Genomic DNA, 18,074 nt, shown 5'->3' with positions numbered 1-18,074 from the left:
ACGCCACTGCACCCCTATCTGGTGACAGAGCAAGACTCTGTCCCAAATAAATAAATAAATAAATAAATATCTGTATGAATCACCTAACCACACAGAATACATCATTCAAAACCAGATACCTGTGATATTTTTTTAAAAAGCATATACCTACAGAAGTCTGAATACACAACAAAGAAATGTATATAATTTTTTTTCAAATAGGAAAAGAATTCAGAGAACTGAATGCTCAGTGTTTCTTAAAATGAAAACAATAGCAAAATTCCAGAGTGGATTATGTGACACTGTTTGCTTAGTTCTTCATATAAACTCTAGAACATAAACATTCAGCACCTCCCAGCTCCCCATCCTTACCAACTACAATGGCACCTGTTCCAAAGAATCAAGGTGTAGGCTGGGCATAGTGGCTCATGCCTATAATCTCAACACTTTGGGAGGCCAAGGCGAGAGGATCACCTGAGGTCAGAGTGCAAAACCAGCCTGACCAACATGGAAAAATGCAGTCTCTACTAAAAATACAAAATTAGCCAGGTGTGGTGGCGCATGCCTGTAATCCCAGCTACTCGGGAGGCTGAGGCAGAATGGCCTGAACCCGGGAGGCAGAGGCTGTGGTGAGCTGAGATGGCGCCACTGCACTCTAGCCTGGGCAACAAGAGTGAATCTCCATCTCAAAAAAAAAAAAAAAAAAAAAAAAAAAAGAAAGAAAGAAAGAAAAAGAAAAAAATTAGCTGGGCATGGTGGCAGGTGCCTGTAGTCCCAGCTACTTGGGAGGCTGAAGTGGGAGATCACTTGTGCCTGGGAGGTCAAGGCTGCAATGAGCTGAGATGGCACCACTGCACTCCAGCCTGGGTGACAAGAGCAAAACTCTGTCTCTAAAAGAAAAAAAAAAACAGAAGGTGTAGGTAAATAATTCATGTCAATTTCCTTGTATCATATAAGCTTACTCTACTGGGAAACAAACTTACACAAAGTTAATATTCATGAGCTGTGCAGTCAACCCATTGGAAATTCACGACAGAAGGCCAGGCACAGTGGCTCATGCCTGTAATCCCCGCACTTTGGGAGGCCAAGGAGGGTGATCACTTGAGGTCAGGAGTTCAAGACCAGCCTGGCCAACATGCTGAAACCCCATCTCTACTAAAAATACAAAAAAAAAGGCCATGAGCCACCATGCCTGTAGTCCCAACACTCTGGTAGGCCAAGGTGGGTAGATCACGAGGTCAGGAGTTCAAGACCGGCCTGGCCAAGATGGTGAAACCCTATCTCTACTAAAAATAGAAAAAATTAGCTGGGAGTTGTGGTGGGTGCCTGTAGTCCCAGCTGCTTGGGAGGCTGAGGCAGAATTGCTTGAACCCGGGAGGTAGAAAATGAACCGAGATCATAGCATTGCACTCCGGCCTGGGCAACAGAGTGAGACTCCACCTCAAAAACAAAACAAAACAAAATATTAGCCAGGCACGGTGGCAGGTACCTATAATCCCAGCTACTTGGGAGGCTCAGGCATGAGAACTGCTTGAACCCAGGAGGCAGAGGTCACAGTGAGCAGAGATCATGCCACTGCACTCCAGCCTGGGTAACAGAATGAGACTCTGTCTCCAAAAAAAAAAAAGAAATATACTGTAGAAAAGAGGAACATGTTCTTCAGCGATAGCTAATGTTATATTAAGCACACTTGAAAAAAACAGGATGGGAGGTCCTAATATTGAAGACAACATCGTTACCATATTCCACAACTGTTGATGAGAATTCCACCTTCAAAGTCAGGTGGGAACAGCCAGGGCATGGGGCCTTTTCAAAAGATTTCTTTTCCAGTCTGTCGCCCAGATGTTTCTTCCCACAGAGCAAAACCACTAGCAGAAGCAGCCAGATGTTGACAAGCTTCATGGTCATAAGCGAATATGATCATAAAATTGCATACGTTCAAATCACACTTTTTTCTTCTTGATTAGAAGTAAATTTTTGTTTCGGCTAAAAGCTGCAACATTACTGATCAGCCATCTTACAGTCTTGTCCAACGTAAATAAAAGTTAAATCCCATGGCCTTTTGTGGTTCAGCCTGAAGCGAGGCTTTCATTTCTTTCTCCGCTTCTTCTCCATCTTGGAAATAAGGCTTCTCTCACTCAGGCCGTGATGACTGAGTCCTATACTCCATTTGTACCACAGAACCAACGTCCAACAGGGTTGATCAATCAACCACTGTGAGCCAATCTATGAAACAAAAAATAGTGCAAACAGACATTAGTAGCAAACTGACATAGCCAGGTATGATTTAGTTGTATTTATAATTTAAACAGGTGGGTCAGTCAGGCAAGGTGGCAGGTGCCTGTAGATCAGCTACTTGGGAGGCTGAGGTAGGAAGATCATTTGAGCCCAGGAGTTTGAGTCCAGCCTGAGCAACAAAGTGAGACCCTATGTCTAAAACAATAAATAAGAGAATAAAAGAGATATCCCAGTTTTAAGACAAATTAATGTGCCATACAACCATGAAACGTATTATTTCGTGTTTATTTACTTATTACTCACTGCTTTCATGGGAAAATTTTTTTAGGCATCTTCAAAAATAAAACAATAAAATAAATGAGAAAAATGGAAAAAACTAAGGATAACAAAACAACACCAAAAATATTAAGCACACTGGACCTGAGCATTCTAGCAGTCAAAGAGAAGAGGGAATCAGGATGATCCTTTGTTCTGTTTCAGATTCTGTATTTCCTATCATTTGCAACTCAATCCCCAGAGGATTTCCCCAGTTGGCACTTTTACTTCCCACAAATTTCATGAGGTTTTCAGGCAAAAGCTTGTTATACATCCTCACTTTCTGCTGTAACATTAATACCTAACAGCAAAGTAATTTCCATATAAGTGATATTTAACACCTTCTTTAAGAAACACTATGCTTTAACATTACAGATTTTGAAATATTTTCTACCAATTCTATGAAAAGAGCATAAAAGGGTTTACTGTCTTGAAATCTATTTTACCTGAAACCTCACACTTAAAGAAATATAACTCGCTAAATGTGTTACAAAACCAGATGATCTCTTTACTGGAGTGACATGAGAGGACAGTTTGTGAGGGATGTTACTGCTAAACAAAAATGTCATTTGAATATTAAATTACACATGGACACTGACATCTTCCAAAACATCTAAATTGTAAGAAAAACTGCCATTCTTCACAATGAAAACAGAGCAATAGTAAAGAACAATGCTGGCTGTAACATACCCAGAAAAATCAGTTGCACAGACCATACCTGGGGCATAAATAATCCAGCAGGGTGGGAAATGCGTAAATGAAGCAAGAGAGGCCTTCCAGTGTTACTTAGGATTTTATTACTCTTATTTATTTATTTATTTATTTATTTTGAAGAAGGGCCTCACTCTGACACTGAGGCTGGAGTGGGTGGCGCAATCTCTGCAGTTCACTGCAGCCTCAACTTCCTGGGCTCAAGCAATCCTCTGGCCTCAGCACCCCGAGTAGCTAGGACTACAGGCATGCATCACCACACCCAGCTAATTTTTGGATTTTAATATAGAGAAGGGGTCTCGGCATTTTGTCCAGGCTGGTCTCAAACTCAGGTGATCCAGCCACCTTGGCCTCCCAAAGCGTTGAGATCACAGTCATGAGGCACCATGTCTGCCCACTACTTGTATTTAAAAAGAAAACATTAAGGACAAGGAGTTAGTCATCTATTAGGAAAGGTACTTCAAGCTCTAAAACTCATTCTTCTGGCAGAAACTGGTGCTTCTGAGTTTTTGGTTTCTGGAACTATCAACATGTGCTTCCGCAAGTAGAAAAACATTGATAAAAGTACTGTGAGGGGTTAAAATATCCAAACGATATTTTTACATTTACTAAGTAGGGACTCTCACTACTGTACTAACAACTGATCCTGAAAAACAAGTCTATCTCTAGTACTGGCACTGGCAACTAAGAGACGTGGAACTCATCTGAGACGAGTGAAAGTTTAAAGCAGTTACATCCACCTTGACAAGAACAACAACAACGAGAATGCCAACGCACGAGCAAAAGCAAAGAGCCAAACAGAAAGACCAGAAAAGCAGAGGGCACCTAAAGCCACCCTAACAGGTTTCACAGAAGTTTACTCAGGAGTAAGCCCCTATTTCTCAGTTTCTTTATGCTTGATACATCCAGCAGTGGAGTACAAAGAAAATAATGACATGAAGCATGTATCTAGCTTAATTAAAGACTACTGGCCAAAGAAGATAAAAGCCAGTAATAACAGTTCTCATACCACAGTAAATGAATATATATTTAAAAGATATTTATTAAATGGGTTCCTTACTCAAGGCAGGTTTTTTGATGTTGCTGTTAAAAAGGAAGGAATAATCATTTGAGCCCAGGGGTTTGAGACCAGCCTGGGCAACATGGAGAAACCCCATCTCTACCAAAAAATTATTAAAAATTAGTCAGGCATGGTGGTGCATCTATAGTCCCAGCTTCTCAGGAAGATCGCCTGAGCCTGGAGGGTTGCAGTGGGCCAAGAGTGCACCACTACATTCCAGCCTGGGTGACACAGTGAGACTCTGTCTCCACTTAAAAAACAAACAAAAGAGCCTCTTAAAACTTTTCTGCCTCAAGCTAAATAATCTACGACACATGTCGGCTCCATATAACACAAATATAAGTAATAGTAGTGAGAAAAATCTTAGACCCAACTGGGTTAAATCAACTTTAATTCAACCTGTTCTAAAATAATTCACTCACCAGGCGCGGTGGCTCAAGCCTGTAATCCCAGCACTTTGGGAGGCCGAGACGGGCGGATCACGAGGTCAGGAGATCGAGACCATCCTGGCTAATCCGGTGAAACCCCGTCTCTACTAAAAAATACAAAAAATTAGCCGGGCGAGGTGGCGGGCGCCTGTAGTCCCAGCTACTCGGGAGGCTGAGGCAGGAGAATGGCGTAAACCTGGGAGGCGGAGCTTGCAGTGAGCTGAGATCCGGCCACTGCACTCCAGCCTGGGCGACAGAGCGAGACTCCGTCTCAAAAAAAAAAAAAAAAAAAAAATTCACTCAAAGGTAAAGACTCTTAGGTAAGAACTTATAACACAGCCCATGCAGAATAGATGGCTGATGTTCTCTTACAACTTAGGCAGATACTTGCCTTTAAAAGAAATGGAAAGAAAGGGTTTGGTTGTTTTTTGTTTTTGTTTTTTCTGAGATGGAGTCTTGCTCAGTCACCCAGGCTGGAGTGCTGTGGCACGATCTCGGCTCACTGCAAGCTCCGCCTCCCAGGTTCACATCATTCTCCTGCCTCAGCCTCCCAAGTAGCTGGGACTACAGGCGCCCATCACCATGCCCGGCTAATTTTTTTTTTATATTTTTAGTAAAGACGGGGTTTCACCATGTTAGCCAGGATGGTCTCGATCTGCTGACCTTGTGATCCACCCGCCTCAGCCTTTCAAAGTGCTGGGATTACAGGCGTGAACCACCACACCCGGCCGGGTTTGGGGGTTTTTTACTGAAAAAAAGGCCAGGTGTGGAGGCTCACACCTGTAATCCTGGTGTGATTCCACTTTGGGAGGCTGAGGCGGGCGGATCACTTGAGGCCAGGAGTTGGACACCAGCCTGGCCAACATGGTGAAATCTACTGAAAAAAAAATTAGTTGGGCATTGTGGTGCATGCCTGTAATCCCAACTACTGGGGAGGCTGAGGCAGGATAATCGTTTGAACGCAGGAGGCAGAGGCAGCAGTGAGCTGAGATTGTGCCATTGCAGCAGTCCCGCCTGGGTGATGGCAAGACTGTCTCAAAAAAAATAAAAAATAATAAATGAAAAAAAAACTCTAAGGTAATCAGTTCTTCCCCAAATTAAAAATAATAATAAATTTGGGGTTTTTGGAAAACGGAGAAGGCAATTATTATAAGACACTTTACCTTAACTTATTCATTAGATCAGGCAACTTTAGAGTACTTACCAACTTAAGATACTATCAGGTACTACAGAACAAACACGGATTATTAGCGCGTCGGGACACAACCTTCAAAGTGTGATCTAGTTAAATTTAAGGAGGCCAAACACAACTAAACAAAATGCAGGAAATGAAAATGCCAAAGGAGAGGCAGGCATCCAGGGTCATAGATGCTGAACTGACACACAGTTCTCTCCAGGCTGTGAAGAGGGCACCGCAGCAGCTCTGGAAGAATCTGAGCTCGGCAGGACTGAAAGATGGGCATGAGGGAGGGAGGAGCAGAGCATCCCAAGGATGGCAACGCTGTAAAGACACGGACGTGCACAAGGATCAGCACCACCCAGCCTGAGGAGGGAGGCAAAGACGGGTCAGTCTGGAGAGGCTGAAAGCCGAGGGGGGCAGAGAGGACCTCAAGCAGGTACACCCCAGCCAACAACTGGAAATGCGGACCTCTTCCATCCAATGGCAGTGAACAGCACAGAGATAAAACACGGCCAAAGGATGAGATTGCTGAGCTCCTGTGTTCACGCATCCAACTCATTTAGTGAGAAACTATTACAAGCCAGTAACTGTTCTAGGAGTAGGAATAGAGTAATAAACAAAACACCATAGAAATCTCTGACCTCATGGCGCTCACCTTCCAGTGCAGGGAGACAGACCGTAACTAAGACAAGTAAAACATATGGTATTTAGATGGTGATAAAAACTACATTTGGGAAGGAGAAAAAACAGCTGGGCACGGTGGGTCACATCTGTAATTCCAGCACTTTGGGAGGCCAAGGCGGGTGGATCACCTGAGGCCAGGAGTCTGACCATCCTGGCCAACATGGTGAAACCCTATCTCTACTAAAAACAAAAAAATTAGTCGTGCGTGGTGGCAGGCGCCTGTAGTCCCAGCTACTCAGGAGGCTCAGGCAGGAGAATCACTTGAACCCAGGAGGCAGACATTGCAGTGAGTCAAGATCACACCACTACACTCCAGCCTGGGCAACAAGAGCAAAACTTCATCTTAATAATAATAAGAAGAAGAAGAAGAAGAAAAAACAAAGAAAAGGAATACAGCAAGTCAGGAGAGGGCTGGCTTTCTGCTACAGTGCTACCTACAGCAGCTGCTGAGAAGGGGCCTTTTCACTGAAGGCCCTTCGGATGCAGGAAGCTGGCCAAGGGTCTGGGGAAAGAGAATCCAGGCAATGGGAAAGCAAGTAAAAAGGCCCTGGGGCAAGGACCACTCCTGGTGTGTGTGAGGAAAGAAAGGCAAAGAGGCTGGCGTTAAGCAAGGGAAAGCCGAAGATGAAATCCGAGGAAACGGGGGAGATAGCCCGGGGAGGGCCTGCAGGTCCCAGAAAGGACTTCAGCTTTGATTCTGAATGGGAAGAGAAAGTGTGAGGCAGTCCTGAGCACAAGAGGCTTGCGTTTTAGCCCAATCGCTCTGGCTTCGGTGTGGAAGAGGGCACAGGCTGAGGCAGGGAGCATCTGGAGGACTTCTATATAGAAAGAGCCAAGGGAGAGCAGATGCTGGCTTGGACCAGGGTGGGCAGGGGAGGTGATAAGAGGCAATGACATTACAGATACGAAGGTAGAAGTGACAGATGTGCTGTCCACCAGATGTGGGGGGGCACACAAGTAAGGATTCATGGCAACACCGAGGCTGGTTGCCCGACTGGACCAGTGGAACTTGCCCCTAACTGAGACGGTGAAGATAGCAGAAAAGCTGGCTTGGGAGACACCAGCAGGAGCTGAGCTCTGAGCATGTTCAATTTAGGATGAGCCTCAGGGTCCAGGGCATGGCTTAGGGCAGAATCCCAGGCAATCCAGTGCCTTTTCTTTCAGACATGACAAAAGACAGAGGGCACAGGAAAGTCAGAAGGAAACCACAACCTGTGGGAAATAATTTGCAAAAGGAAGCTGGGCAAGCTGAAGAGACAGAGACCGCTAGTTTAGTAACTGGTCCCTTCTGGAAAAGGGCCACATGAGTGAGTGGGTGAGCCTGGCCGCGAGACTGCATTTTACCAAGCCTATCAACTCCAGCCCACCTGCTCTAGTCTACCAAACCACCAGCGGCTGCAAGGTGCCTTCAAGTGTAAAAATCCCATGGGGATGAATGAGGCTGGAAATGACAGGGACAAGGACACACCCCTTGCTGTGTTTGGATCTTGTGGACCTGCTTGTGTTCCTAAAAGGTGAGCTAAAATCCAGGTTCTAACAAGACACTATTTCAAAGGATTTATGGCTCAAAAAATATGGCAACAGATCCTGAAGTTTCTATAGTTTCCCAATCCTAGAATAAGGTGGTTAAAATGTATATTTCCTTTAAGGAAAACAAAAATGCCGAAATGGGGGCAAGAGACCGGTAAATGATGGCAGAGGGACTGGGGTCCCCAAGGCTGTACTTGTTACCAAGCCCCAAACTCCTGGGCCTTTTTTTTTTTTTTGAGACAGGGTCCCGCTTGGTCCCCCAGGCTAGAAGGCAGCGGCACAATCACGGTTCGCTGCAGCCTCACCCTCTTGAGGCCCAAGTGATCCTCTCACCTCAGCCCAGCAGTTGCTGGGACTACAACAGCACCACTATGCCCAGCTAATTCTTTTTTTTTTTTTTTTTGGTAGAAATGGGGTCTCACCATGTTGCCCAGACTGGTTTCAAACTCCCGGGCTCAAGAGATCCTCCTGCCTCAGCCTCTCAGAATGTTGGGATTATAGGCGTGAGCCACCATATCTGGCCTGGGCCTAAAGAGATCTTGTTCCCACTGACTCACTAGACAAGTCCGTGAGGCTTTGCAAGCACAGACTGCACTTTCCGGGGTCTAATACATCTATTCAGCTGTGACGACTGGTCCCTCCTGGTTCTCACTATACAATGCAAACCTGATGGGCACACTTCCCAAGACAGGCTCACCACTGAGAGGTAAGCAGGTAAGCAGCAGCAGGACAGGCAGACAGAGCATGCACATGCAGATACAGACACACACACCTAAGGAAAAGCACTTTTTTCTTCTTTTTAGATGGAGTCTCACTGCTTGCTGTTTTGTTTTGTTTTGTTTTGAGACAGAGTTTTGCTCTTGTTGCCCAGGCTGGAGTGCGATGGCGCAATCTCCGCTCACTGCAACCTCTGTCTCCCAGTTCAAGTGATTCTCCTGCCTCAGCCTCTCCAGTAGTTGGGATTACAGGCGCCCGCCACCATGCCCAGATAATTTTTGTACTTTCAGTAGAGACGGGGTTTTGCCATGTTGGCCAGGCTGGTCTTGAACTCCTGACCTCAGGTGATCCACCACTCCCCTCAGCCTCCCGAAGTGCTGGGATTATAGGCCTGAGCCACTGCGCTCAGCCCAAGAAAAGCACTTTCTAAAAAGAGTGCTAACTCTGCCTTTTCTTCTTCCCTTTCTGAAGAATTCTGCTGAAGACAAGAAGGTAGGTATTCATGGGAGAACGGCAGAAGCCCACCATGGGGTCTTAGAGTCTGAGCAGAGTGAGGAAGGTATGTGAAGGGAGAGGCACCAGGTGAGGGGGTCAGAGCCTGGCAAGTAAAGAAGGCACCACGCAGGCAATGGGGTGATAGCAGTGAAGGTGAAACTGTCTGATCAAAAAAATATTTTACATATAATGGGATGGAGTTTTCTTACTGTCAGATAAGGGAGTTAGAAATATGAAAGAGAAAAATACAAATGAACCATTCAGTATCAGAACAAAATGATAAATGCTGGTCTGCATTTAAGGTTTTCAATACATAGACTAACAGATGTAGAAAGAAAGAAATCTAAGTGCATGTGTACATGCTACATACATTTCCTAGCTATCTCCAAAAGGGTGTGGCAGCAGTGAAATCCCAATAGCAAGGAGCCCACCTAGTGCCCACAATTGGTTCTAAATATCTCTCTCCACTAAAAGAACCCAGGCTCTTTGGACAGAGAGCTAGTTCCAGGTTGGGTAGGGTAAGAATAAGACGGGTTTGGAACAGTGTCACTCAGTGAGGAAAGGCTCACAGAATGATGGGGAAGTGTCCAAGGAACACGGAAGCCAGTCTGGAGGGGCCCCCACTAACCAAATCCGGGGCAATCTGAGCATTGCAATAAATGATGAATATAACAGATCCCAATTGGTGGAATAAAACAGGAACACAGGAGTCCACAATGACATAAAGTTTGAAGAAGAATGAGATATTTACATCATCTCAAAATGCCTTACTGCTAACAAAATCTCTCTTTTCAAAGGGGAAAAGTCATTTTACAGCGGAGAGGCTCCACCAAGTTGTCCAAGGGAAGCATTAATGGGACAAATGGAGCCAGGTCTACAAGAGCAGATGCACTGAGAAGAGCCTGCATCACTTCTGGGAGGTTCCTGACAAAGATACACAACCTGAAATCAAATCATGAGAAACATGAGACCAACCCAAACTGAGAGACATTCTACAAAATCAACTGGCCTAGAATTTTCCTAAGCACCAAGGTAATGAAAGGCAAGAATGTCTGAGCTACTGCCCCAGATTGAAGGAGACTCCAGAGACAATGCAACTCATGAATCCAAACTGGATCCATCTGCTGTAACAGGCACTCAGGGACAACTGGTAAAACCCAAATAAGCCTGCCTGTGGATCAGATGGTAGTGATGTATCAAAACTAATTTCCTGACTTTGACAACTGTGCTGTGATTACGTAAGAAGGTACTTGCTTGGAAGATACGCCCACTAAAATACCGGGGGATAATGGAGTATCAGGTCTGCAATTTACTCGCAAATGCTTCAGAGAAAAAAAGGTTTCATACTGTTCGTGCAACCTTCCTGTTAGGTTCAGCCTGTTTCCAAAGCAGGCAGAAAAAATAAGTTCTTTATTTAGCCTCACCTGCCAGGGATGCACGAGCCTGGGGGTATTTTAAATGTGGTGACAGGGGCATTCTAAGCCTCTTATATTGGATTCAGTCAGTGCTGTTCACTGCTATGAAACCAAACCACATACCATGTCAGATAGATTTACACTCATCAATTGTTATGTAGAAGGACATCCAAAGATGGGACTGAGCTAGTTAAAGGGAAATTAAAAGTATATCTCATTTTAGGAAATTGACAGAATTCCTGAAAAGATTCATGGTAAATTTCTGCTAACATTAATCTGTGTTTCTATGATTTACATTCAACAAATCAAATGACATTTTGACAGAAAAAATGAGGCACCCCCTGTAGAATAAAAATCATGTTTATTAAGTCAACAAATCCAATAAAGTAAGTACTCTCACACGTTGCTGGTGAATATTAAAAAAAAAAAAAAAAACTCAACCTTTTAGAATGGCAATTTTCAAATATGTATTAAAACGCTCAAAAACGAACATTAAAAACTTTTGGTCCAACAAATCCAAAATAACAAAAACTAACACTCACTGAGCATTGATTATGTAGCAGGTGACATTCTAAGTAGTCTGCAAGTATTAACTCATTCAATCCTCCCAACAACCCATTACTACCCCCATTTTCAGATAAGAACTGAAGCCCAGAGTAGCCAGGCAACTTGCCTGGGGCCACACCGCCAGCAAGCAGGACAGCTGGGCTGGAAACTCAGGTGGTCAGCCTGGCTCCAGAGGCTGCACTCGTCAGAGGCAGGTCGCCTGCTTTTCTAAAATCTCCCCTAGGGATTTAATTCAAGAAGTATGAATGTGGAAGCACATAAGGCTTTATGTCCAAGGATACACACTGCAAGATTATGAGTGGGAAAAGCTGGAGACCATCTAAATGTGCATAAACAAGGAGACTGACTAAATAATTATGGTTCGTGCATACCACAGAATGCCATGCAGCAATTTCAAATGCTCCTCCTGCAGTAGGCTTAACAATGGTCCCCACAAACATGCCCACATCCTCATTCCTAGAACCTGGGAATGTTCCTTTATACACAAAAGCATACAGGCCAAAGGGACTTTGCAGCTGTGACTAAATGAAGGCATTAAGACAGTATCCTCGATGATCCAGGTGGGCCAGGTGTCATTACAAGGGTCTCTATAAGAGAGAGGCAGGAGATGAGAACAGGTAGTAAGAGACGTGACGATGGAGCAACGGGTTGGCTGGCCACAGTGGCTCATGCCTGTAATCCCAGCACTGTGGGAGGCTGAGGTGGGCAGATCACCTGAGGTCAGGCGTTCAGGACCAGCCTGGCCAACACGGGGAAACCTCATCTCTATTAAAAATACAAAAATTAGCTAGGCATGGTGGTGGGCGCCTGTCATCCTAGGTACTTGGGAGGCTGAGGCAGGAGAACCACTTGAACCTGGCAGGCAGAGGTTGGAGTGAGCCAAGACTGTGCCACTGCATTCCAGCCTGGGCAACAGAGAGAGAGACTCCATCTCAAAAAAAAAAAAAAAAAAAAAAAAAAAAAAAAAAAAAAAAAAGAAGGCAATCAAGAGGATGAGATAATCTGAGGAAGAAGTCAGGAGCCAAGGAACACAGGTGGCCTACAGAAACAAAAACAAAAGGAAACTGATTCTCTCCACAGAGCCTTCAGAAGGAGACAGCCCTGCTGAAACTTTGACTTGAGCTCAGTGAGACCGATTCTGGACTTCTGATATCCAGAATTGTGAGACAATAATTTCACGTTGTTCTAGGCCACTGTTTGTGGTCATTTGTTACAATAGAAATACGGGGAAATGCTAATGAAATGTTAAGTAAAACAGTTCATATACCATATAATCCAAATTTTATTTTACATTTTAATTTTAAAATGTGTCTATGAGTAAGAAAAAAAAATGCAGCTGGGTGTGGTGGCTCATGCCTGTAATCCCAGCACTTTGGGAGGCCAAGGCAGGCGGATCACTTGAGGCCGGGAGTTCAAGACCAGTCTGGCCAACGTAGCAAACCCTGTCTCTACTAAAAATACAAAAAATGAGCTGAGCATGGTGACACATGCCTGTAATCCCAGCTACTCGGGAGGCTGAGGCATGAGAATCGCTTGAACCAAGGAGGTAGAGGTTGCAGTGGGCGGAGATAAAGCCACTGTATTCTAGCCTGGGCAACTGAGACTCTGTCTCAAAAGGAAACAACGACAACAAAAAAACCCACTCAAAGCCACATACCAAAATGGTTACAGTGGTTCTACCTTTCAACTGTATGATTACAGATAGTTAACTTCTGCTTTATTTTATTTATGTTTATAGGGAGCACGTTACTTTTATACTTAGATAAAACATATCATTTAAGTATTTTAATAAACCTTTTCAAATAAATTTTAAAGAATAGGCCAGGCCTGGTGGCTCATGGCTGTAACCCCAGCACTGCAGGAGGCTGAGGCTGGGAGTGTGCGGTGGGGGCGGATCACCTGAGATCAGGAGTTCAAGACCAGCCTGCTAACATGGTGAAACCCCATCTCTACTAAAAATACAAAAATTCGCTGGGTGTGGTGGCATGTGCCTGTAATCCCAGCTACTCAGGAGGTTGAGGCTGGGAGAATCGCTTGAACCTGGGAGGCAGAAGTTGCAGTGAGCCAAGATCAAGCAACTGCACTCCACCCTGGGTGACAGTGAGATGCCATCTCAAAAAAAAAAAAAAAAAAAAAAAAGAATAAATCACACTTTCTGGTAAGACAGTGGCACAAAAATTCAAATATATATGCTAGATTTAATTTTATTTGTACATATACTAAAGCTTAAAAGGGGTCTATCTCCTACAAATCGTTGCCAAAGATCTGTCTAAAGCTATTTTCCAGCCTAAGGAAAAGACAGCCTTTGAAAGTACTAAGCTTTTGGCTAGTTCATTCTGAAAGGCTTATTATCATTTTTAATATCACTTAAGAGAGCCTACTTAGGGCTGTTACTGGATCCACTAAATGTTAACTGGATTTAGTTTCTATAAATTCTTTATGCAGAAGACCTGGTTATCTTTCCATACAAAGGCATAACCTTAAAAGACAGTATTTCTATACCTATCGATTTTTCATGAGAATGATTACATCTCTAATACAGGAATAATTTAAAATTTTTGACATCAAACACTAACTTAAAAAGACACAGTTCAAATTATAGACATAGAAAACAGGACTTAATGGGATTTGTGTAGAAGGGAGATTCGGCAGAAGAAATGGATTACCGAGCAAGCAGCTGGCCCAGTTGGTGGCTGTGCAGCTCTTGGAGCCTCCCACTTACAATTTTCACAAGAAAAGAATATCACAAAGATTATAATTCTGGGCATAACTAAAATATACCTGAAATTATCTCTTTAAAAATAATTAGAACATAATGCAGGTGAGAGAAAATGACTTGTATCACCCGATAATCATCTAATTATGCAGCTATGCCTCGCTTTGTAATAAACTAGTTTACTAAAATAGCTCCAAAGGAGACTGAATTGTGTTTAGACCACAAAAGGTTACTATCCAGTCCAACTAAAAGTCGGCTGAAAAACTACCACCGTCAGAACCAATTGCATACTTGGCTGTATTACCACTGTTTAACAGGCTAACAATTAAGTCATGCCAGACCAAACTATAGTAAAACAAAGGTGTCTTCTTTCTTTTTTTTTGAGACGGAGTCTCACTCTGTCACCAGGGTGGAGTGCAATGACGCGATCTCGGCTCACTGCTACCTCTGCCTCCCAGGTTCATGTGATTATCCTGCCTCAGCCTCCCAAGTAGCTGGAACTACAGGCGTGTGCCACCATGCCCGGGTAACTTTTTGTATTTTTAGTAGAGATGGGATTTCACCGTGTTAGCCAGGATGGTCTCGATCTCCTGACCTCATGATCCGCCTGCCTCGGCCTCCCAAAGCGCTGGGATTACAGGCATGAGCCACCGTGCCTGGTCGACAAAGTTGTATTCTGGTGTATTCTTACATCCAATGCAACCATTTCTTCTGGCACACTCTATCCATCAGGTGGTCTTGTATTTAAAACAAAAAAAGTTCATCCCAATGTATCACTACAGTCAAGAGTGAGAAACCTTGGTCTGTGGTGTCTTCACTGCCTACTATTTCACACAGGTCACTCTTGTCTTTTAGTCTCACCCTTGAGTCATCCAGTATTAGTGGGCCACACACAGGGCACCTCCAAACTTCTTACCTTCTTTATTTTACTTTAAAATGCGTTTCCTCAACTGGGCACGGTAGCTCACGCCTGTAATCCCAGTACTTTGGGAGGCCGATGCAGGCGGATCACAAGGTCAAGGAGTCTGAAACCAGCCTGACCAACATAGTAAAACCCCATCTCTACTACAAATACAAAGACGAGCCGGGCGTGGTGGCAGGCGCCTGTAGTCCCGACTACTCGAGAGGCTGAGGCAGGAGAATCGCTTGAACCCAGTAGACAGAAGTTGCAATGAGCTGAGATCTGCCACTGCACTCCAGCTTGGCGACAGAAGGAGACCCTGTCTCAATAAATAAATAAATAAAGCGTTTCCTCAAGCAGATTTCTGCAGTAATGATGGGAGCAATGCACAGTTCACCTCAGCCTTCAGTCTTCCCAGTTCTTTTTTTTTTTGAGACATAGTCTCACTCTGTCACCCAGGCTGGAGTGCAGTGGCGTAATCTTGGCTCACTACAACCTTTGCCGCCTGGGTTCAAGCGATTCTCCTGCCGCAGCCTCCGAAGCAGCTGGGATTACAGGCGCCTGCCATTGTGCCCGGCTAATTCTTGTATTTTCAGTAAGGACGGGGTTTCACCATACTGGCCAGGCTAGTCTTGAACACCTGACCTCATGACCCGCCCGCCTCGGCCTCCCAAAGTGCGGGATTATAGGCGTGAGCCACCGCGCCCGGCCCAGTCTTCCTAGTTCTTGCTAACCTCCTGACTAGAAGAGCTCCCACTTCATCCCTAGGTGCTTCAAAGGTTTCGCAAGCTCTGCATTGGAATTTCCCCTTTTTATATAGAAAGGACCAATTCTTGATTATACAGGGTGCCTGGGGAGTGCAGTAGTTTGACACGTGTCTGGGTCAGGTCCCAGCTTCCATCCCCAATCAACAATTTTGCTGTCATCTGCATCACACACTAGAGCATAAAATAAAATTTTATTTGACAAAAGTATTCTGCATAAATGTTTAAACAAAATGCAGTAGAGCCATACAACTGAATATTATTTGGTCATAAAAGGAATGAAATCCTGATTCATGCTACAACATGGATGAACTGTGAAAACATGCTAAGTGAAAGAAGCCTGACACAAAAGGCCACATATCATATGTTTCCATCTGAATATATGAAATAGTCATTAAAGGCAAATCTAGAAAGTCAAAGTAGATGAAAGGTTGCCTGTGGCGGAGCTTGGAAATGGGTATTGACCACGAATGGGCATCAGAGGTCTTGGGGTAACGGAAATGTTCTAAAAGTGGATTTGGTGGTGACTGTGCAGCTGTAAATTTACTAAAAACCACTGAATAGTACACTTAAAACAGGTGGATTTTATGGTATGTAAATTCTACTTCAATGAAGCCCTTACATTAAAAAATAAGTATAAATAATAAAAGCGGATTCTCCAGATTGAAAAACAAAAAATGAGAGGAATTACTTCTCTTCTGCAAGCCCTCCTTTTCTTACATATACAATCGCAGACCCTGACGTTAGGAGGGCTTACCTACATAGTTAAGACTTAAGGACGAGTCTCCAGAATTCAATTCAGGTCATATTCCACTCCATGTCATTTGGAAGTGTCAATCACAATCTAACAACTCCATGTCATTTGGAAGTGTCGATTAGAATCTAATAACTTGTGTAGACAAATAGACAACCCAATACGAAAAGTAAACATCTTAATAAAAATATTGACGATCCACAACGATCTTAGGTAGCGCAACCATGCCAAGGCGAGGCAAGATTTTTAAGATGCTACAGGTTTAAAAGGCAACCAGGTTCTGAGAGTTCGCCGAACAGGATCCCTGCATTTCCAAAAACCAGCAGTGGAATATGCACAGACCGAGATAAGGCAAAGACTCGAGGTCTTTTAAACCTGAAGCCAGCACTGCCCCGGAAGCGCACCTAGAATTCAGTCTGTTTGCAGGCTCGGGGCCAGAGCAGGGCGTATTGTTTCACTCGGTGAATGCTCATTTCACGTAAAGAAAACCATGCAACGGAACAAGCCGCCGGAGCGCGCACACCCCCGCAGGGCCGCGGGACAGGCACGCTGTGTCCAAACAACACCGGAGGCCCCGCGCCCATCTTCCCCGGCCCGGCCCGGCCCGGCCCCCGCAGCCCTCGCCTTGGGGCCTCGGACGCAGCCGGCACAGCTGAGCGAGTGGGCCGCCGCTGCTAGACAGGCGGGCAGGGGAGCTGTCCGGGAAGGCCGCGCGCGCGGGCGGCTGACGTACCTGCGCCGCCTGGAGCTCAGGGCCGGCGGGCCCGGGATAACGGCGCCTCCGCGGCGAACACGCCTGGGCACTCCATTCGGGGCTGTTTACTCCCAACTCTCGCGAGACTGGGCGACAGGGCCAGGGAGGCCCACAGCTGGGAGCGTCAGCCCCACAGACCCAGCGTGCCCTGTGTGTCCCGCGCTCCCGGGCCTGCGTGCGCGCTCTGGACGCCGTGGGCCGCGGGACCACGCCGGGAGGATGGACGATGGTCTCGCGACATTTGCGGTCGGGGACCTGTGGCAGGGTGGAAGCGGAGGGGCGTGGCCAGCGCGGGGCCAGGCGGCGACAACGCGCCGGGGGAACGCCTTGTCTGCGCTGCGAGTCGCTCTAGGATCCCAGACTCGGAAAAGGAGCCCGGATCTAGAAAGACTGCCTGGTGCAGGCTCCCTACCCCCACGGGCCTGCTGTCATGGAACCGTGGAGAACTCGCTTCCGGCGCGGACCCTCCCTGCAGGGGTCCACGTCCAGCCATCGGCGGTTCGGACTCCCCAACCCTGACCGGGCACCTGCCCTGAGTGCCCCTTAACCCGGGCGGTAGCTGGTTAAGATGGCGAAGTGCCAGACCGGAACGCGCGAAACCCCAAATTCCGCCTGCCCGACCTCCTGACCCCTGGCGCCGCAGGACGACAGACTGGGCCTCCCGACGCGCAGCGCCCTGCCGGGACACCGGTGCGTGCGAAACGGAAGGACCTTTGTAACGCCACGTGTTTGCCCTTTTTGAAAAAACAAGAATAAAGGTGTTAAACTCTCTGAAAAGCTTGCCGCCTGAAAGATGTCTGGGTGACTTAGATGCTAGGATCACAGGTTGTTTTCAATGTAAATGGCCCCATAAGGGCTGCTGGTGG

At 45.6% G+C, this 18,074-nt stretch overlaps 1 protein-coding gene across 2 annotated transcripts in view; it reads right to left on the bottom strand.

Annotated features, from left to right (window-relative positions):
• The window catches only part of MBTPS1 (membrane bound transcription factor peptidase, site 1), a 67,225-nt gene extending 49,835 nt beyond the window's left edge, over positions 1 to 17,390 (bottom strand). For both annotated transcript variants that reach the window (XM_010355642.2, XM_030924369.1), the window contains exons 1-2: positions 17,188 to 17,390; positions 1,719 to 2,205 (exon numbers count right to left, since the gene is read on the bottom strand). In XM_010355642.2, coding sequence (XP_010353944.1) covers positions 1,719 to 1,887 — 169 coding nt within the window. In that variant the 5' untranslated portion in view covers positions 1,888 to 2,205; positions 17,188 to 17,390. The remainder of the gene's footprint in view (positions 1 to 1,718; positions 2,206 to 17,187) is intronic.
• Between the last annotated feature and the right edge of the window lie 684 nt (positions 17,391 to 18,074).

The sequence above is a fragment of the Rhinopithecus roxellana genome, chromosome 20 (genome assembly GCF_007565055.1).
Source record: "Rhinopithecus roxellana isolate Shanxi Qingling chromosome 20, ASM756505v1, whole genome shotgun sequence".
Taxonomy (NCBI): Eukaryota; Metazoa; Chordata; class Mammalia; order Primates; family Cercopithecidae; genus Rhinopithecus; species Rhinopithecus roxellana.
The sequence above is the reverse complement of the archived record's forward strand: the minus strand, read 5'-3'. Positions and strand labels throughout refer to the sequence as shown.